Genomic DNA, 20,463 nt, shown 5'->3' with positions numbered 1-20,463 from the left:
AGACAAACATGGATGTGAATGGTATTAGTGGAATGAGTGAAGTACTCTGAAGTTCCAGTTGTAAATGGTACACAACATTGTAATTTTGTTTTCCTTTTTTTTTTTTTTTTAGTAATTAAGGGTATATATTGGCAACAGAAGGTGGTAAATATTTGACAAATCAAGAGCAACCAAAAGCACAGTATTCAACAAATGTACAGTTTTGATACACATGCTATCCTTAACTTTGCACAAAATGTTATGTCATAATGCACTAGTGTACAGTCTGTGTTGTTCATAAGTTATTAAGCATTGACACTCTTAAACCTTTTCAATTTATTACTCCCTTCAATGTTTTTATCAACATGAATGAAAAAAGCAGTTTAAGACTGATGTAGATTGTCCCAATCACTGTATGCAGATTGACAGTAAAATTTCACACACTGAAAACTGCCTTGATCATATGTATATGCTTTGAATTGTATGAATACAAAGACAGCTACAATATTTGATCAACACTAAAAGCATGCATCAATATCAGCTTCCTGGAACAACACCTCTGTATCAAGAAATGACATGCTCCAGCACTCCCTGTCGAATAAGTTGCTCACATTTCCATCGTGGCAGAAAATGCTGTGGAAACAAATGTTAAAATTAAGAGCTAATAAATAATTGACTGGAAAGAATTTATGATCAAATATATTGTTAGAGCTTATACCTGACTATTTTTCTTCAAGAGAATCACTGTACCATCATCTATTTCAAATTCACCATGATCTTTCAGACAGCGCACCTTGAGAGACGGGCAGAGGAAAAGAAACACAGTTTCAGTAAATAATTCAGACAGGATTCCAACTTCCAAAAAAGTAAACTATGGCCAATCGTATATGAAATACATGAAATATTTAATTGCTAGTTTGTATCTGATTTACTTCAGGAAAAGCTTCTAGCTTCCACATAACATTGCTGTTGCAATCTAATTGCATTCATCCACAAGAACATTAGTGAAATGAGTTACTGAATTTGGATGATCCCAAAGGTATTACATTGTTTTCTAATACACAGCCCAATTTCTGGGATATTTATACCTCTCTAGCAAACTCTTGCCATTGACTATGGTGGCATTAAACTAATTTGCTGCCTCAGAGCATAATATTGCATTTCATGCTTTTCTCTGACAATTACACAAGCTGTGTGCAATACCAAACATTTAAGATGTACCCATCATGGGCATAAAAGTAGAATAAATCAGAAAATAATGCTGCCTCCTCACCTCAATATATAAGCTCTTAGGGGGCTTCATATCTTGTGTTATATCCAACCCCTCTTCTCCTCCAAGTGATCTCATGTAGGTGGCCAAGGACTTCTTGTACTGATTGAACCACTCCAGCTGAAGCGTTTGTTAAAATCATTAGTATATTTCTCAAACAGACAAAAATATAACAACTTGGTGTTAACAGTAAAAATTACATAAAAACTCTGCACCTCTTCTGCACACATGTGGAACCGAATTGCTGTAGGTAAAACGCTCCCATATTCCCATCGCAGAGCACGAATTCGAAGGAGGCGGTCATAACTGCAGAAAGGGGAGAACTAAGTGAGGAAGGGGATAAAAATATTCTGCTGTATGTTCTGCTCTTATTAACAGAGACTATAAAATATTAAGGAGTAAAATAGATACAGATAGGCTGTAACACAGCGCTGGTTCCTCAGCAAACAGCAGTGGCGAAACTTGATGGTTGGTATCAGTTGACTCCTACCCTCAGACTTGGCTTCATTACTTGTAAGAAAGTGCAGAGAGATTCCATTTTTAGAGGCAAAACTGTTTTAACTGGGTTCCTGAACTATAGCAAATGAGAACACCTCTATGCACAACGCAATTATACGTCAGAGTTGTATTTCACAAAAATATTAATTCAGACAAGGTCAAAGTTCACGTTTTTTCAATAGTAATGTCCCTTAGAAGACAAGATTGACTGAGCTTAAGTCAGAAATTTTTCTGGGTTGTTTTGTGAAATATTAGGGTTGAGTGAGATGTGACATGATGGGAGACAATCATACAAGCTGACAAAATATTAATAAAACCAGCATCTTACACATCACTTTGGTTCTGCTCATATAAAGCTTTCATTTCTTCAAGAACTTGTCGAATGCTGTCCTCCTGTTGAGACAAAAGGTTTTGGTTTTGTGTGAGCAATGAGGCTAAATCTCAAACGGCTCCCTGCACCCTATATAGCGGAATGCATATGCCATGAAACTATGGCTTCTGCATTATGTCTAATATAAAGCTCTTTGCTTTTCCCTCTTAGCTATCGTACTCCCTGTCCAACATAATGTAGAGGCCATTATTTCCTGACATACACAGTGCACTACATAGTGATCTGGACGTCATTCAGTCCAAGTAAAACTTGGTCATGTAAACTTGTTTCTGTACCCTTAACATGTAAATTGGGCAATATGGAAGGCATATTTGCCTCTCAGTGCTGGGATCTTAGGTTCAAGCCCAATCTGGGTGGGATTTCCATGTTCTCCTCGTGTCTGTGTGGGTTTCCCCCGGGGTCTTGAATTTCCTCACACAATCCAAATACATGGAGGTTAGGTGAATAGCGGTGTGAGTGAATGAGTGTGTATGTGTATATATGCCCAGATATGGATAGGCACTCTATCCTTGGGTGAACCCTCTAATGGTCTTTCCTGGTTGAGTGTACACAATGCATGTGTGTGTTTAATGGAATGGCATTCTGTGCCGCATTGATTGTAAAGTGTCCTTGGGTGTCTAGAATGCTGCTATCTAAGGGTAACTATTAATGTAAAACTAGAGAACTAAGGATATTGTGAGGCAATGTAGCCCATTAAAAACTAATCTTGCTCAGATAATACTAGTATATATTATAGTATTAGTATACACTAATATAATACTATTCATTAGACAGCATTGCATCTAAAAGCTCAAACCTACTTGTGGGTTTCCTGGTAGCTGGAGAAGTTAAAACAAAATGTAGATTTTTTTTGTGATTCCCATCATCACCAATGTAAATAATTACACTGAAAGGTTAACAATTAACACCAAACCTACGAAATCCAGGCAACATTTTAACATGTCTGCAAAGTGTTGTTTAAGTTCAGTGATGATGTATGCTTATTTCTGCTTTTAAAAAAAAGGCACTACTCCACACATAACGGGTTAATTCAGACATACATGTTTCCTGTTAACGTGCGGGATGGGGCTTGAGAAGTGGAGGTGGGGCTGAAGATACAGATGGACACTTCTTGAATATTCATTTCACGTACTGAAGGAAGGTGAGGGGTATAGGCATTAGGGATAGTTTCTTGAAAATAACTTCCAAACGTGTCATCCTTATGAATAGAGGTTAATTTCGTGGGTTTAACTGATGACTGGAGTGGGGGACCCAGGCTGACTTTGCGATTTACACTGAAGCCACGAACGGACCTGAATTACCAACAACGCTTTGTTCATTCTTTAAATTAGACTTGGACATAGATTAAACAGATTTCATGGACTAAACACAGCTTTAATGAAAAAAATACTAAGTTTAACGGCTGGGGAAAAGTGTCGCCAGACAAACTCGTTACAGGAGCTGAATTTATAAAATATGTTAAGGTTTTAATGTATCTGAACAGTGGGTAAAAACACGAACTATTCGCTAAAGAGTAACTCGGAGTAAAGCAATAGAGACTCTGTAAAGCCGAGTTGTGTGTGCTGTGAACAGAGACTCTCACATTAAAAGCCGGCAGTTGTCCGTCGCTCATGCGCTGCAGCTCTCGAATCAGCTCCACTGCCTTCTCACAGAACATTGCTGGACGATGTATCCTCCAAGTCCGGAGCTTTACTGAGCTGCTGTCTCTTCACAGCGACACAGACACGGTTTTCGCGGGAGAATGAATTGTTTTGGTCACGTGATTTGCGATATCTACGGAACCCCAGGTGGGACAGCATACTAACACTTCACTCAACGGCTGTATCTGAAACGGCTGGAGTGCTGTCTTCTGAGGCAATATTCATCGAATGTCTGTGGAAAAATTGCTTTCCACGATTCCTCGATTTGGCTGTTCTTGCAGATAACGTAGAAGCATTCTTTCTTGCCTAAGAATTCCCATAATCCTTTGCGTCAGCACGGTCAACAGCAGTTCGTTAGAATATAGTGGGCTTTGAAGTTCGTGATACTTATATTTACCTTGAAAAATACTTAATGGAAAAGTAATTATGAGCATTAAGATTCCAATAATCGTTTACCTTGTTCTCCAAATAAATTATTTTTATACTTAATAATACTATTAAAACAAGTTATTTTGGGACGAACAGTTAAAGAGCAAATAGCTCAAATCACAGCCATTTCCTCCTGTGAGCAGACCTTTGCATTGCTGCCTCATCTTCATAGATTTTGTATTATTCTTAACATTTTATTTCAGTTATAAACGTATTTATTACACCTGACAGCAGTCAGCTCTCTGTATCCTAGCAACGTCGTGGAACAGCATAATAGTAATAAAAACTTGAAACCAATGACAACAGATCGCAGTTGTTCATTAATTTATTTATTAGGAAATATTCACTGGCTATTTGTTTGTTTGACTCCCAAATCGTGACCATGCTGTCCCAGGACATTGTTTTAAAACATTAGGCAACAGCTGTCCCTTAATTGAGCCATGGTTGCCCTGTGAAAAGTTGAGACATACCAAGGAGCACCCGTCTAGTAATGCCTTTGACTCTGGTCTCTCTTCTTTGATATTGATATTCATGGGTACATCACAGTGCATGAATTTGTTCCAGTGTTTAACTAACAAACCAGATATGAGATTTATAGCCAATCTTTCATATTGTAAAAACTGAATTTTACATCACTGTCAGAACAAAACATCAGATTATAGGAAAATGGCAGCTGCCTATTTTCCTAATCAAGATGAATATTTGAATACTTAAATTATGTAATTATCCATCAGGAGATATAAATATTTTTCCTTCTACTGTAAAACGTAACATTTGGATTGGAACCTAAACAAGGTTTTGCTTTAACACCAGCAAGTTTAAGGAAGTTTACACAGTCAACAGATTATTTCACAAAATGTATTTAAGGGAAAAAACTAAAATCAAATTTGTGTCCACAGTTATACGCTGTAAGAAAAAAAATGTTAGTCACTCTGATTTTATGTTGCTTCTTATGTAGGGGCACGCACCTTAGAATTGTCCCACCTCTTCTAATTCCCTCCAATAACAGATTTGGGCCCACCTATTCTTTCAAAGCCCACCTATTTTTTTCCTTCCAGTTCAAGATCCAGAGTTAATATGGTTGAAAAGTACTGTAAGTATATTGTTTTAATCTAGCAAAAATAAGAACAGATGAAAGAGAACGAAATGAAAGTGACTAAAACCAGCTTTCTGCCTTAGTGCTTCTATCATTTGGAGAATTGAGGCTCATTTTCATTTAAAAGAACAGGGCTGTTTAGACAGAGTAAGAAAACTGTGTTGTTGTTTAATCCCTGTGGCATTTTTGATCAAAACAGGTCACTGACTTTTTAAACCCCTAGAGAACTGTGTTAATTTGTGGAAAACAGGCATATGTTCAATTTAACGACTCTCCTAAAATCTTTTCATTCAACTCGCTATATATTCCCCTTATGTTTGAGTCTTTGTACAGTATTGTCACACAAAACTTTTGCATAGGGCTGCCAGAGATATGGAATAAGTCAATGCTTTATTAAGCCTGGATTTGGACATCGTTTGATATGTGTTTATTATAATTTTAGAAAATGCAATGAGAAACTCATTTCAAGATTCGAAAATACTTTTACATCACTAACAAAAGTGCCTCAGGTTGTGGTCTAGCCCTTATCATCAACAGATAAAACAAGGCATTTTTAATGTTAATGCTTTAATTGAAATGGTGATTTTTTTCTTTTCATTAGCAGGGGGTCAGTGTCTGGAGGATTTTCTCCCGCACTTGATCTTTTCCACAGAAATTGAACCTGTCAGATAAAGAGAGAGTGAGAGATAAAGATAGAGGTAACCAGCTAAATTTGGTTGTGGCTGTGTTGCCTTTTACCACTCTTATAAGCTAATAAGTTTGTTATAAATCTTTAATTATTTTAGTAAAAATGTACATGCATTTAAACAATATATCATATCAATATGCTTGCTATTACTATGGCCTTGGACAGGCAGAGAATCAGAGAGACAGGCAGGAATATGGACAGAGAGGCAGACAAAGAAACTCACACTCTCCGATCTCTTCCTCTCTGCACTGTAATTTGAGTGGCACCAAACTTGGGCAGCAGAGGATTGATCACACTGTTGTTCCACAAAAACTTCACATAGCTCAGATCACCTACATCTTTTTCGACGTCAATGTGGAGCACATATGTCTTACCAGGAGACAGCGTGCCACTGAAACCAGGTAAATTTTACATTTATTATTTGTCCTGTCTCAAATGAAATTGTACAGTTTCCAATGAAAGGGATGAAAACATCTCATAAAATATAAAATATTACAAATATTGATTGCATACACACCTGTGAATCTGATACTGGCGAGTATTTTCTAAACTACTGTACAGTGCAACATTGATGTATCCTAAATTCCTTCGAGAGCCATCAATAGTGACTGACACTTTGTAGCGATAACCTAGTGGAAAAATCAAATGCCTACTTATGAGTCACATACAGTTAATGAATAAATACCTTATAGGTTGTATATATGGTTAATTCCTAAAAAGTAAAACAGTGGATGTCAATATGGTTTTCTCTAGTTAAATAATTCCAAAAACTAAAAACTGAGCTACAATCTCCATGGTTAAATGGTTAAAATGTAAAGACTTTGTTTTTAACTGAATAAGCACAAAGAAAAGATTTCCTCTGTTTTAACAGAACTGTATTTTATTTTGTAGATAAAACAAGTTTAGATGACTGCAAGACATTCAAATAAATAGGCAAAATATAGTTGAATAGTTTGTAGAATGTTTAAGATACAATTGATCTTAAAATATTCCATAACAAGCAGGTGAATTAGTAAAAGGCGAGAGTATCATGATCGAGTACAAAAGGAGTTTCCACCAAAGATCCTTTGTGCCAAACTTTGTGAGAGAATTGTCAAACAGTGAACTGTTCAATTCAAGATTTCAACATGACATTGTAAAATGTTTGAGGTAATGTGGAGAAATCTCTGCCTGTTTATGGCAACACTGTTTGAGCCCTCAGACAGAATGGCATGAGAAACTGTCATGCTTGTATGATAAATATAGCCTAATGGGCTCATGAGAACTTTGAAAAACCCTTGTCAGTGAAGACACTGGATATTTTTTCTTTGTGATCCTGTCAGTTAAATAAAGCTTCAAGAGAATGAACAAATCACAGATTCTTTTTATTGTATTTATTGCAGTTTACAATATGTCCCAACCTTTTCTGAAAATAGGGTTTGTATTAGTTAAGCTTGTGCACTATAAAAATTATTTGTGTTACCTTCTAAAATAAGTCTTTCAAAATCATGTTTAATGAAGCTATAACAATTAGCATCTGAAAACAGCTGGGTTACTTTTTTATGTAAGAATGTAAAAAATGTCATTTTATGTTTTTTTTTTTTTTATGTAGGACGTGTAATGACTTACGTGGGAATGGTCGAGAATCGCCTGTGTTCAGATAAAACTTCATGTTTACCACTCCATTGGGTACCTTGAAGGTGTCTGCAAAGTGACCCATAGTAGCGCAAGCACCATTGGCACAGGGGAAGCACTGTCCCTAAAGCAAAATCAACACAAAAACCATGCTCAAAAAGAGAATGTTCAAGACAGATTTACTTTTCTGTTTGAACTTATTTTAAATCTCTCACAGTCAATAGACATTCTCATTACTGTTTCATTCTCCTTGTGTCATGACCAGCAGAGTGACAGTGGCCAGTTTCAGAGGCAAGGTTCAGTGTCTTCTTTATTGTTTTGTGTGTCATCTTTCAAGTGTATTCAGTCATCACTCTGTAAATCCAAAAATGAGGATACAAGAGTTTACTGTGCTTTATAGTGTGGGAACAGGCAAGTTAATAGCTGTCCGCAGGAAGAAGGAATAACACCCTGCAGGCGTTTACAAGAAGAGCAGGCAGAAGATATCAGGCCTGGAGGAGAGATCATAGGCATGAGGTCATGCCCTGTGTGTGCTGCACTGTTTAGTTGGGATGCGTCCCAAACCAGGGATAAAGAGTTATTTGCAGGGACAGCTGCAGACGCAGGCCCACCAGCAGACAGAGGGGGGAAGCCAAGTCAGGCCCTACCAGTCACAGTGAATCGACTTCTAAAATGATAGAAAAAGTTCACAGCCATATCAGTGTCATGTGCGACGACAGGTGGTCCCTCTGCACTCCATTATACTTCCCCCTCCTCTTTAAGCAGACTCCAAGGTCTGAGATGCCCAGTCATTCTTCTGAAAGACTGAGGATTCCCAAAATGTTGAATTATGCTCTTAATGGATGTATTCTTCTTGGATTTATAGAAATATTTCCGCTGTCCATAAAAATATTTTTTTCTTCCTGACTTTTTTTTTTTTTTTTAAATCAGTTGAACATGGCATCTGTCCTTGGCACTACGAATATTTCACGCTGAAAAATAGAGATAAAAATGTCCCAGAATAATTTTGAATAAACATATTTTCAGAAACTTGCACATACATTTAGAAGACAGGGTCCCATTACCAGCTTAAGCAAACATAGCATATTACACAAGTATAATTTTTTGAACTAGAAAAAAAAAGTATCTAAATGTATAACATGATAAATATTGTACATCAATTGGCAGAAAAGCATCTGCCAAATGGTGTAAATGTTTTTTCTTTTGTTTTGCTATGTGTTTTGTTGTTGTAGCTGGCTTTTGTTTTTGGAGAGCCACAGTATCCTTCCTGATTTCACAGATATATCCTGTTTGTATCTTGTTTGTCTTTATCAGTTTATCCTGCTGAACTTGAAAAGATCCCACTTACAGACTGAAACTGCTTGTCGTTAGAGCAGGGGTATCCCAGAAAGCCTGCTGGAGTTATGATGGAGTCGCTGTAGTATTTGTAGGCTCTCAGATGGTTGCAGGCCACAAAGTCGCGGGTGCCTAACAAAATAAAAATTGAAAAGAAGAAATGGCCAGAATAAGAGGTGCAGAAAGAGTGAAAGGTGTCATTGTAATTTTTCACCCTGTGGATCAGTCTCAGACATTGAAAGAGCTCTGTGTATGAAGCTCTGGCTCTCTCATGGCCTTTTATCTTCAAGAATAGACCAGATCAGATTCAGTGCTGACCCTTCAGTCCATGCCTGTGATATCACACTAACACCATCACTTGAGCCTGCACGGCACACTTCTACTGGAAACATGAGCTTTAAAATCCCTGTTACTGCAGTGTCAAAAAGTGTCACATTCTGCAAACATATTCAAAGTCAGAAAAATACACTGGAAAATAAGCACAACTTAGCGTTTAAGAAAAATGCAAAAGGGGCTAATAGTATATGCAGAGCAACAAATAGACTACACTATGTAATTTTGAATCTACAACCAAAATCTACCTGTACAACAAGTGGAGCTGACAAAAGTGACAAGGAGATCATTTTACTTTTATGTCTAATCTGTGTGTAGACTGCAGAGGATGTGCAATTATATTTGACAAGGATGACCAAATAGAGACGTACTAAAATAGGGATTTCTGTACATGTATATGAAATTGACATTTTGCATGTGGCTGATTATTTTAATCCAGTATGCTGATTTTTTTCAAATTCTGTGGATTACATAGAGTTATAAGTACCACCTTTATGGAAAATCTGTGAATGGTTAAAGACAGCCTAAGGCTGGATTTGACAACTGTACACTTCATGCTTATGAAAGCCAACACATGCACATTTTCACATGAAAAGTCATAACCATTTAAGAAGGGCATGTATTAACACTTTAATCTCTCACCTTCCCAAATGCCATCAATGTCTACAATCTGAGAGATGATGTTCTTATCACAGCCAGGCATATGCTCCCCTCCGTTTGGATAGAAGTCAATATGACCAACAGCCTGAGACATTCCAAAGCCTGAAAGAAAAAATGAATTATTCAGATATATGAGCTCAGACAAATACTATATTTATAGAGTATAGTCATTTTTGGAGCAAAAATCTCTCCACATATTTTAGGTTTTTATTCATTTGTATTTTATTTAAAAATGTAAAATATTACTGCCTAAAATAATGTAATGTAACACATATTAGTAATTGCATTAATTATATATATATCTTAAAGCAAGGAAAGCACAGATTTAAGGAATGTCCTGTATTTAAATCTTACCAAGGTAGGGGATAACTGCAAGAGCATCAGTGTGAATGACATCAACAAAACGGGCATCAGTGGGGTCCAGTCGCACCATAGCAGGACATCCCTGGAAATATGGCTCAGCTGGGTCCAGGCCTTAAAGCACAACAACAAAATTCAGAGCAGCTAAAACATATTTTTTATTTCTGAAAAGGAAAACATAACCACTTTTTTATGTAGCTCTAAAGTCCTGCTCCACTCAGCTCTTCATTTTAATCTGAGAAAAACTGTGCATTATTTGCATAACTGTTATCTCTAAATTGACTGTGTGGTACCTGTAATTCTGCCCAGTCCTGGAATTCTTCTGCCAGTCTCTCCAGCGCTGTGTGCACCCAGACTATGTCCAATGACATGAACATTTGCAGGACTCTGCTGGAAATTGTCCTGTTGGGTAAAAAACACTGAATCATGTCCAACAAATGTTACATTGTGTCTCTAAGTGACAGCTGGTAAAAAAAAAAACATTCAGTACATAGCATATGGCTATCACACATTTGTACTTCTGTAACCCTGCCCTATTTATTCTGACAATTGTATATCTGCAACTTCTTTCAGGATCAGTACAGAGTTATCTTTATCTTATCTTTTAATATCCATTCAAAACAACCAAGGTGTATTAGATCCATGTTTAATAAGATATAAACCACTTGAATTAGGAAGAAAAACTGTTTACTAACACCAAAAAATTAAAACATGTACAAAATGGCTTTTTTGAAATGCAGTATCCAAATTTGAGTATGACTTATTGTTATTGCTTATGCACAGTAAATTTAGTATGTGAAGCCTCTGCTGTTTATGAGGGTTTTAACCTTTGTCCTTTGATTATCTGGCTGTGTGAACTTTGAGAATGAGTGCAGGTGTTCAAGCCTAATAAAGTGCAGGTGTTCATGACTCAAGCCTAATAAACATAACAGACTTGTTGTATAACAGGTTGTGATGCATCCTGTTTGTTACAAATATCCAAAAATGTCAAAACAGCAGAAGTCGTTTATAGTTAACTTACTCTAAAAACAGTGATCATTTGAGCAATCTGAGCTCCCACAACTCGAATGTTACTGGCTGCCTGTGTGTAGAGCGTCCTCCCGCCAGTTTTCCAGTCCACACAGATACAGTTCACATCTTCAACTCTCAGCATGATCTGAGAGGCAAACATCATACATAAGAACTCTAGCTTCTTTTATTAAAAATAACAATAATTAATAATAATAATAATAACTTTTGTATACCTGACACATGTCCAGGAGCCAGTTCTCATCACCTTTGTCAATGAATCCATGGGTAATAAACCGGGTCTTTCTGCTGGAATTATATTTGGATCCAGCAATGGAATATGTGTTTGCGGTGATTTCCTGTTCAAAAAGGGGCAATTAATTAATTAATTAATTAATTAAATAATAATAGCAAACTCAAATATTTGCTACAAAAATATTTGAAATTTACTAGCATTATTCTAGTATTTTGGAATTACATTCTAATCATTATATTTGGTATTTTTATGGTATTTCTAGTGATGCTACTGGTGTTTTATTAATTGTTTTATATTATACCACTTCTGTGTTATACTTCATGACTGTTATTTTGTTTTCACTTTATATTTTTATATGATTTTATCTATATGTAATACACCTTGAGATTTTGACCTCAAAATGAAATTTCTAAATGTTTAGCATTGATATTCTTTATATAGCCAATGTATCTTGATGAATGCCCATGATTAAGAGCATGTGCACAATACTTTAAACATGAAAAAAATCAATAAGCATAATGTTAAATGTAACCTGTTTGATATATGATTGTCCAAATAAATGTCTCTCAATATTACATGTAAACAATTGTATGGTAATGTCTGTAACAGACAAAAATATATATTGTCGTGACATCCCTGCATATCACAAAACAGTCAATCCAATGTCTGAATCAACTTTAGTTTAGGTTTGGACAGGAGAAGCACAGTTCTACAGGTCAGGGACTGAGGAACACACACCTGGTAGTTATTAGAATTCTCACGTGTGAAGAGTAAAAACCGTGTTTTGATCTTGTCAGGACTCCACGGCAAGCGGGCAATAGGCCTCTCGATACTGCCACTCCACGGATAATCATCAGAGAAGCAACCAAGGTCTCCATAGCACACCTCAGCCCCTGACAAACATTAAATATGTGTTATAGGAGTAATAAATTATTTTCCCCTGGGATTATTCTTCTTTTGCCTGAAAGTATCAGAGGTTCTGTAATAAAACTACTTTAAACACGGTTAATTTACTTTACTTTTTCTTTAAACACAGACGAAATAAAATTCGTCATCACATATGAATTGCTCTTCAAAGAGAAACAGTGCAACTAATGCGTATTCACTTTCATAAATATATTCTGTTAAATTTTGTTTGTAAAATTGGCTTACTGCTCATTTAAGGCTGAGTAAAATGAAACAAATAAATGCATGCAATAATTAATGCCCCATCACATTTAACATATTTAACTTGAAATATTCAAAAATATAATTATGCCTTTGCTATGATTTATTGTCCTCTGACAACACACACACACACAAAAAATAATTGTTTTGTTCTTACCATATGCCGCTCCCACAATGCCGCTCACAAGTCCCCCAAACCAAATCAGCCACATCTAAAATAATAAAAATAAAAAACAGAAAAAACAAACCAGTCTTCAACACAATGTATGTGTAAACCATAAGGTCATGCATATGAATCTCCTAAATTCATACTCACTTTGATGATGACAGTGTCCTGCTACATTTTGCAGGGCCTTATATACAGGGCCATTACCCAGGCAGGCCAATACGATTGTGAGAATTTTCCAGGTGAGGATCTGGCAGAACACAACATGCACCTGTTCTGCACCCTCCACTGATCTGATCTTTATCTGGGTAAACCTAGGGCAACCTGAGTAAACCTATTTACTTGAGCGCAAGTCAAGCTTTATCTTTATATCTTGCATAAGTGGAGTTACTCTGTCCATGGTGTGTTCCTGTCTTGCCCCCAGAGATTCTGTGTAGCTCCGGACCCAACACAGTCAAGATGAAGATGAAGCAGTTACTAAAAATGAATGAGTGGAATGGAAAATGTATAAGTGAAGCATAAAATAGACTTCTCATTTTATATTTTACTTTGTTAATATTTTTTTAAATATATTTCTCAAACTTTATTATACAACTATCTATCCATATTTGTCATAATGTAATATTATCTAAGCTATCACTTACAACATTAATCTCACAGGCCTTTGTATTCTCCAAAAATGATTTGTTAGAATGATCACTTCCTCCTCATATTTTGTTTGTTCTTAACCGCTATTTTTTAACTTAAAAGTTCTAAAGGTATATGACATCAACCTTATTCAAATCTGTCAGTTTATTTTCTTATTGAAGCAAAACCTCCTTCCTGACTGTTCCAAAATGCATTTCAATATAACTCCGAAATCCATCAATACTCCACCATACTAACCACATTAAGCCAATTCGCAGTTTCACTAAGATGACATTGTATATGGAACTCTTTCCACCCAACTAACAATCTAAATTCCTTCAAAAGACTAACTAAAGTCCATTTCTTGTTACACCCATCTGTTTCTTTTAATCCACACTACACCAACCATCTCTCTGGTATGACTCTTTTATTCTGTATCTATTCTATTTTTTCTGTACATGTTCTCCTCTTCTGCTATTTCTCTTATTTAATGTATATAATTTAAGTTAGACTAAAGTGGGAAATTGCCTAATACAAGCCACTTGGGCTTTTTTGTACTATGCCTGCACTATTTTTTTTATTGTATATATTTATTTTTTTTACTCCAGTATTCAAATTTATAAAAATAAATTATAAATATAATATAATAATATAATAAATATAAAAAATAAATAAATAAGTAAAATAAACATTTTGGAAAAAATAGTCCCTGCATTTCACTTGGAAAATCAGGCTTACCACCAAATCAAAAAACTATTAAGTAAATAAGGCTGCATATTTATGACACGGTATGTCTGAAACAGAGTAACCTAATGTGGGGGAAAAAACTTATTAGAAACCATGAACAGTGGAATATTCACAACACCAGTGACCTTGTTCATTAAATTCAGCAGTAGTGTCCAATTTCCGTTTGATATCTTATGTAAAGTTTGAATATCAATCACTAATCATCTCTTGGTTGATTATTCACAGTGGATTTGTTTGAGTGTTCTCAAGTTGCTCTGAAACTGATGTCCATTAAATTTCAGTCTACACGCCTATCAGCCAGAGGCTATTTTTGTCCTTTAGGCTGGATCGTAATATTAAGAATAATAATGAACACATACACATGAACTTTGCCATATTGACACTCAGTCATTCTTTGGGAGGGGCTGGCACGCTTGTGGCCTGGTCTTCCATTCATCTAGCCTTGGGAGATCAGTGGATGGACATTTGGTCCAAAAACCAACAGAGAGCCATTAAAATCCCTGACTAAGACCAATATGGGGTCTGGGCAAAAAATGTTTAACCAACAATGTGATTCTTTAACTAGAGACAATCTGGAAAAATGATTATTGCTGACAAGCACATTGGTCTTACAGTTTCCAGTATTTCCAGTGTTCTTGAGCACTCAATTGATTCGTTGGGAAGACTTTGGTGAGAGCATGTACTGAGGTAAATCAAAAGGTTACTTTGCAAGTATACTACTGGAAGTTATGTCATAATTTTCCAGTAAATAAAACTAAAAACAACATCAATTCCCAGATTATTCTGATATTGTGGTATATGTTTAGTATGGCTACGGGTGGCTTAACTGGTTGTGTCTCTGTCAAACAGCTCCAGGTTTCTGGGGCTGTGGGTTCAATCCCCTCCTCATGTCCCAGTCTGTGAGGAGTTGGCTGTGTTCTCTTGGTGTTTGTGTCGTTTCCTCCCACAGTTTAAAAACACACACAGGATTGACTGTTCAAATATGTCCATAAGTGTGATTGAATGAGTGACTGACTAACCGATTGTCTGACTGACTGTGTGAGTGTGTTATGATGGACTATGATGGACCCTATGATGGACTGGCACCCAGTTCAGGGTGTGTTCCTACCATGTAGTCATGATTCCAGGTAGGCTCCAGATTCACAGGATGATCCTTTACAGAAACTGAATGAATGAAGGAATACATTTGCAGAGCTTATTTTATACAAATGTAAGGAATACTGAAGGTTATTTTAGTTTAGCAAGACACCCGCATAAATAACAATAAAAAAAGAAATTGCCAGTGTAATATATTTGTGTAAAAAGTTAATCAGTGTAACTGCTTATCTAGTTTAGGAGTCACAGTGGGTCCGGAATCACTGGGCACAAGGCAGGAACACACCATAAAAAGAGCAGTTATGGACCAGTATGGGCCTGTATATTTATCTCATCCTTAAAGTTTTAGCTGAAATTAAACTTCTGAACTACCATGGGAGAATGACACCGATACGCTGAACTGTGGGATATATGCTCCTTGTTTGCATATACACATTTAGGTGTTCATGGCTGCCTCTGTTTCATTTCCCCAAATAAAGGGGCTCACGTGCAACTCCTATAGTAGCATTTACGTGTACATCAACAATACTTGAAGGCTATTAAATATGTCCACAACTAACACAAATATACCATACCTGTCCTCCAGGGGCAGTGGCATATTTTAGCATTTAGCTTATCAGAAAGGGCATTATTAAAATGGGGTAAGAGCGCGCGGCATGGATCTAGCAGCGGGGGTCTAAAACTGGAGCCTAATTCCACTGGCTCCTGTGAGTCTGGGTTAATGAATGTGGACTTTACACTTTACAGCCAATAGATGGCAGCAGAGAGCGGGCTTTAACGGAGCAGAGAGAGAGTTGCGTAGATTGCCGAGCGGTGTAGATTACAGAGCTGAAGATCTGCCTTCAGACTTCAGGCCTGGCTTCTGATCCTTCATCATCTCTGGAGCGTCGGCGTTGTACCTTTTGCCAAAATAAATAAATAAATAAATATATACATAAATACAATTTAAAGTAATAATAATAATAATATATAAAATAAATGAACGAGGTTGGTATTGGATATTAGTGAGAGACTAATGAGCTCAGCGCTGTTAAACTCGCTGAATGAATATAAAATGGAGTTTGATCGTGTAATTATGCTCCATATGCTACTGAGCGCTGACAGCGGGCGGTTCTCTTAAAGATCAGGATTATCCATTATGAAAATAACATCAGACGAGCGGAGAAGGTCTGCGCTAATATTGATGAAGCTAATTAATGGAGTCTGGATGAGCTTTGTGCTGCTGAGCCAATAAACAGCTGTTCTGACTCTGGCCTTGTTTTTGTTTAACAGACCTGCATTTCCAGTCACGGTTTAAGCCCGGGTGTCTAAATATATCCCTGGAGTTCATTCATAATTATGGTATGTGTTAATACCATAGATATCGTAGATATTATAGGCCTACTTTTGACTTTTATCCCACAGTCTGAATAAAAATCTACAGAGTTGTAAGACTGAAAACAGGGAAATAGTCTCTGAACAAGATGGAGCAAGCTGTTAGGACTGGGCAAGAGGTAAGAAAAACAAGCTGATCCATCTTTAGGCTTTACCTCAGGAATTTTAATCCCACAGTGCATTACATTTGGAGCATAGTCACAGGAGGCAAGAGAAAAATATAGACTTCCAGATAATCAAATGCAAGTGGATATTTCAAGCGGAGAATGTGCAAAATCTAAACCTAACAATTGGCATTTGGGAAAATCATCTTGTGTAGGAAGATCTTGGTATTCTTTGTTTGTTTATGTTTATATATGTATGTATGTGTATATATATATATATATATATATATATATACACACACACACACGAAATAGTTTGTGCTCAAGTGTTTTGTAGTCTGGGGCCTTCAGTGCTCCTGGGGCCTGCTCCTCAGGCTGTTCATTAATACAGCACAGGAGGATCTAAAAGTGTTTTCTACTGGGGACCAAAGTGAATATCTGCGGTGGAAAAAGCAGCTAAAATACAAATGTATATATGAAAATTATTTGTAATAAATTTATCATATTAAGTATGATTATCAATATAAATCTATTCTCTTATTGATGATGTTGTGGGCTTGTAACTTTTAAGTTAAACGTCTTCATGGCTATATTTGACACACTGTTTGGGTAACTCTGCTATAGTGCTGCCCCTAAAAGTAATGAGTGAAGTGAGTACATTCATAAATGCTAATAACTAACTTCACTTTTTATATCAAAAGGGAAATAGTACTTCTTCATTCAACACTTAGAAATAGGTGGAATCATATTAAGCTCAGTGAGCGAAATTACATTATTATTACTTTAACCAGTTTTATAGCCTATTACAACTTACTGAATCCTGTCCTGATGAAGTTAGACATAACTAAGTGAAGGATGCTAATGGGCAGAGGTATTGTCTTAATTATAAAATCATATCAAAGCATTCTAATTTCACAATCGTTTGGGGGCTCATGCAAGCAGCTCATGATAACAGCTCTAATATTGAGACACTGTAGTGACTTTCCGTCTGTCTTTGATCAATTTGTCTAGTTAATAATTGTAGAGAGTCGTCCCTGCAGACTTTAATTTCTTTAATCCTCATTTAGAACGCAGTATAAAAAGAAATGACATTTCCTCCACAGTGTTTTTATTTTCAGTACTAATTATCATGATTATGACACTCTGTTCGGGCTTCAATAACTTTTATCCAATTTTTCATATTAATTTCATCTTAGTGCCCCATGACATGACTTCACTGTACCTCTGATTAAAAAAATGTAATTAAGTTGGGACTTCCAACTATATGTGCAATTAGCGAATTAGGTCACTGTTTCTTGATATAAAGCACAATGCATTATGTAAGAGATGACTTTTGATAATGAGCTTTTTAAAAGGTTTTCATTATTCCTTGATTGAAAGTCTTGGTGTGACAAGTTTTGTAATATCCTGTGCTTGTAGTCCCTTTGATGTAGATGATGTTGTTATCTTGGATAAAAATGACTGCTAGCATTATAAGCCTATAACCTGAGGTTTATACCTGCTGATTGTAGGATATTTGGATGCCTTACTGTTGCATTGCTGTGTGTGTAGTGAAGAAGTTATATTAGAATTATATTGGGTAACATAATACATATAAAATGTAATATACATTTGTCTCTGTTCTTTTTAGATGAATGCAGGATGTTGGCAGCAAAACTGCTTATCTCATACTGGTTGAAATGGACGTACTATTGGTCCCAAATAAGGTTTCACAGTCCAGCCAATAAAAAGGCTGTTACTGCCTGCTGTGGGTAAAAAGGGATTACTTGTAATTGTTACTTTTTCTCATTCTGAAAAAAGTGAGAATTTGAATTTATACTGAATAAATATATCCACAACCTTTACAAACTGAAATGTAAGAGTCTAATAATAATTAAATTCTAAAATAAATGTACACGAATACACACTAAGAATATGCTATTTAAACACAGAAAAATATAAATTAATAGCTTCAAGCCCTGAACAGACACACTCACAAATTAAATGTTGAATTTCTTTTATAAGTGCTATTTTATGCAGTTTTATGGAACAAAATAAAGCACCTTCTAATATATTGAGTCTAAATGTACTTATAATTTAATATAGATCATAGTTATATTCAGCTAAAAAAAGTGGAATAAGCAAGATATAGATTTAATAAACATTGATTATTTTAGTCATAACTAATAATTGGGTACTGTAGTACCTAGATAATGTAGAACAATGTCAGCAGCAGGGAACATAGTAACTACCTAACAAGAAGGTTAAGTAATTCAATAAAAGAATATAAGATACACAAACAAAATATTGCATGTGGGGTAACAACACAACTAACAACAGTAAACCTGCAGACCTAGAGTTCCCCAAATTTTGAGGCAAATGAACTCAAAAGGTTGCAATGGGTTATTTATGATTCCATAGTATTTATTTATTGTTAGAGGGTTTTTTAATGTTTGGTTAAATATTAATTGTTTTATGCCAGTTAAAGATTTGTAAAATTAATAAAACTAACAACAAAAAATGAGTACCTACTAACAAACAATGTACTGATTTAGTACAAAATAAATTTCTAAAACAGAAGTACATACATGTCTTTACCCTATTCAGATGAAACAATCATTAGGGAACCTGTAGATGGTGTCTGCAGCCAACAGGACAAATGGTGAATAAAGTTAAATAATGCAGTCAGGACCAAACAAATTTTGAATTGAATTCAAACAAAACACCTTCCTTTGCTTCACTTCTCCTAATCACAATCCTAAAATGGGTTTTAACTTGCTTTATAGGTACCTGAAATCTCAGGAGTGATAGTTACTGTACGCTTACGAGTTAGAAGGATTTTTCAGAGCATGGGTCATGACCATTGTTAATGTGTTTTCTTTCTGGTTCACAGTCTGCTGTGTGGAGTAAACACTGGGGACTAGAGGATATTTACCCTCCAGTGAGATATTGATTCGCAGTGCTGAGACAGGATCATCAGTGTGACCGAGACACATCACACTCACACACACAGACACCCTCACACACAGGCATTTCTACAGCCACAATACAGTCTATTGTCTGTGACCACTCAAATTAAACTAACATTTCTTCTACAAATGATTTGGAGATCATAGACTGTCAAAGGCTGTTTTTTTTCTCAGAAAAAATGCTTTCCTTATAAAAAAAAATTGTAAAATGTAACTTTCTCAGATGACATCTGGACAAAACACCAATACAGTAAATATTCTTTTTCACTATTTTACATTCTCAGAAAAAGTGTCACTAGGATGGTTTCACTCACATCAACAATTTTTATTTTATTTGTTTACTTATTTGCATTGATTCCAAACACTACTGTCTCTCTAGTTTTTTTTTATTACATTTTTATTTATTTATTATTCTTTTTCCTATTAAATTTAAAGTTTAAAAAAAACTTCTTTCACCTGGTTGCAGCTTACATTTTAAAGCTCATAAACAATACAAAGTATTTGTTTGCCAATTCAGGATGAAAACATATTTGTGCAGAAATATGTAAATGCATGTACTACAGTTTCTAAGTCTGGAAATTGTGTTTTCAACAATATTAAACTAGATTGGTTGTGGATACATTTATAAAATCATAGTTATTTTTTATCTTGTGCAACTTCATGCATTTTAAATAACTA

General features: G+C 35.7%; 2 protein-coding genes and 1 long non-coding RNA gene across 5 annotated transcripts; 1 reads left to right on the top strand and 2 right to left on the bottom strand.

The window, feature by feature from the left end:
* Window positions 1-475: 475 nt before the first annotated feature.
* Window positions 476-3,957, bottom strand: gins1 (GINS complex subunit 1 (Psf1 homolog)). Its single transcript, XM_066679139.1, has 7 exons — window positions 3,721-3,957; window positions 2,076-2,140; window positions 1,661-1,759; window positions 1,465-1,555; window positions 1,253-1,369; window positions 698-772; window positions 476-612 (listed from the first exon to the last, which is right to left on the bottom strand). Exons 1-7 carry the CDS (start codon window positions 3,793-3,795, stop codon window positions 544-546), a joined length of 591 nt encoding a protein of 196 aa, XP_066535236.1. The 5' UTR covers window positions 3,796-3,957; the 3' UTR covers window positions 476-543.
* Window positions 3,958-5,846: 1,889 nt separating this feature from the next.
* Window positions 5,847-16,070, bottom strand: LOC136705773 (pancreatic triacylglycerol lipase-like). Of its 2 annotated transcripts, XM_066679523.1 has the most exons (15): window positions 15,935-16,070; window positions 15,373-15,428; window positions 13,041-13,367; window positions 12,882-12,936; window positions 12,296-12,450; window positions 11,538-11,660; window positions 11,315-11,449; window positions 10,587-10,695; window positions 10,288-10,407; window positions 9,916-10,035; window positions 8,954-9,072; window positions 7,600-7,729; window positions 6,509-6,620; window positions 6,215-6,382; window positions 5,847-5,964 (listed from the first exon to the last, which is right to left on the bottom strand). In XM_066679523.1, exons 4-15 carry the CDS (start codon window positions 12,934-12,936, stop codon window positions 5,901-5,903), a joined length of 1,410 nt encoding a protein of 469 aa, XP_066535620.1. In that variant the 5' UTR covers window positions 13,041-13,367; window positions 15,373-15,428; window positions 15,935-16,070; the 3' UTR covers window positions 5,847-5,900. The 2 variants fall into 2 exon arrangements, with proteins under 2 accessions (XP_066535620.1, XP_066535619.1); XM_066679522.1 differs by lacking the exon at window positions 15,373-15,428 and having other exon boundaries at window positions 15,935-16,046.
* Window positions 16,071-16,311: 241 nt separating this feature from the next.
* On the top strand, window positions 16,312-20,142 carry LOC136705009 (uncharacterized). 2 transcript variants are annotated; one of them, XR_010803993.1, is made up of 3 exons: window positions 16,312-16,526; window positions 16,632-16,700; window positions 19,710-20,142. It is a non-coding gene; the product is annotated as an uncharacterized lncRNA (long non-coding RNA). The 2 variants fall into 2 exon arrangements; XR_010803994.1 differs by having other exon boundaries at window positions 16,632-16,852.
* Window positions 20,143-20,463: the final 321 nt, after the last annotated feature.

The sequence above is a fragment of the Hoplias malabaricus genome, chromosome 8, assembly GCF_029633855.1.
Source record: "Hoplias malabaricus isolate fHopMal1 chromosome 8, fHopMal1.hap1, whole genome shotgun sequence".
In the NCBI taxonomy this organism is placed as follows: Eukaryota; Metazoa; Chordata; class Actinopteri; order Characiformes; family Erythrinidae; genus Hoplias; species Hoplias malabaricus.
Note: the sequence above shows the minus strand (reverse complement) of the source record. Positions and strands in the feature narration are given on the sequence as shown.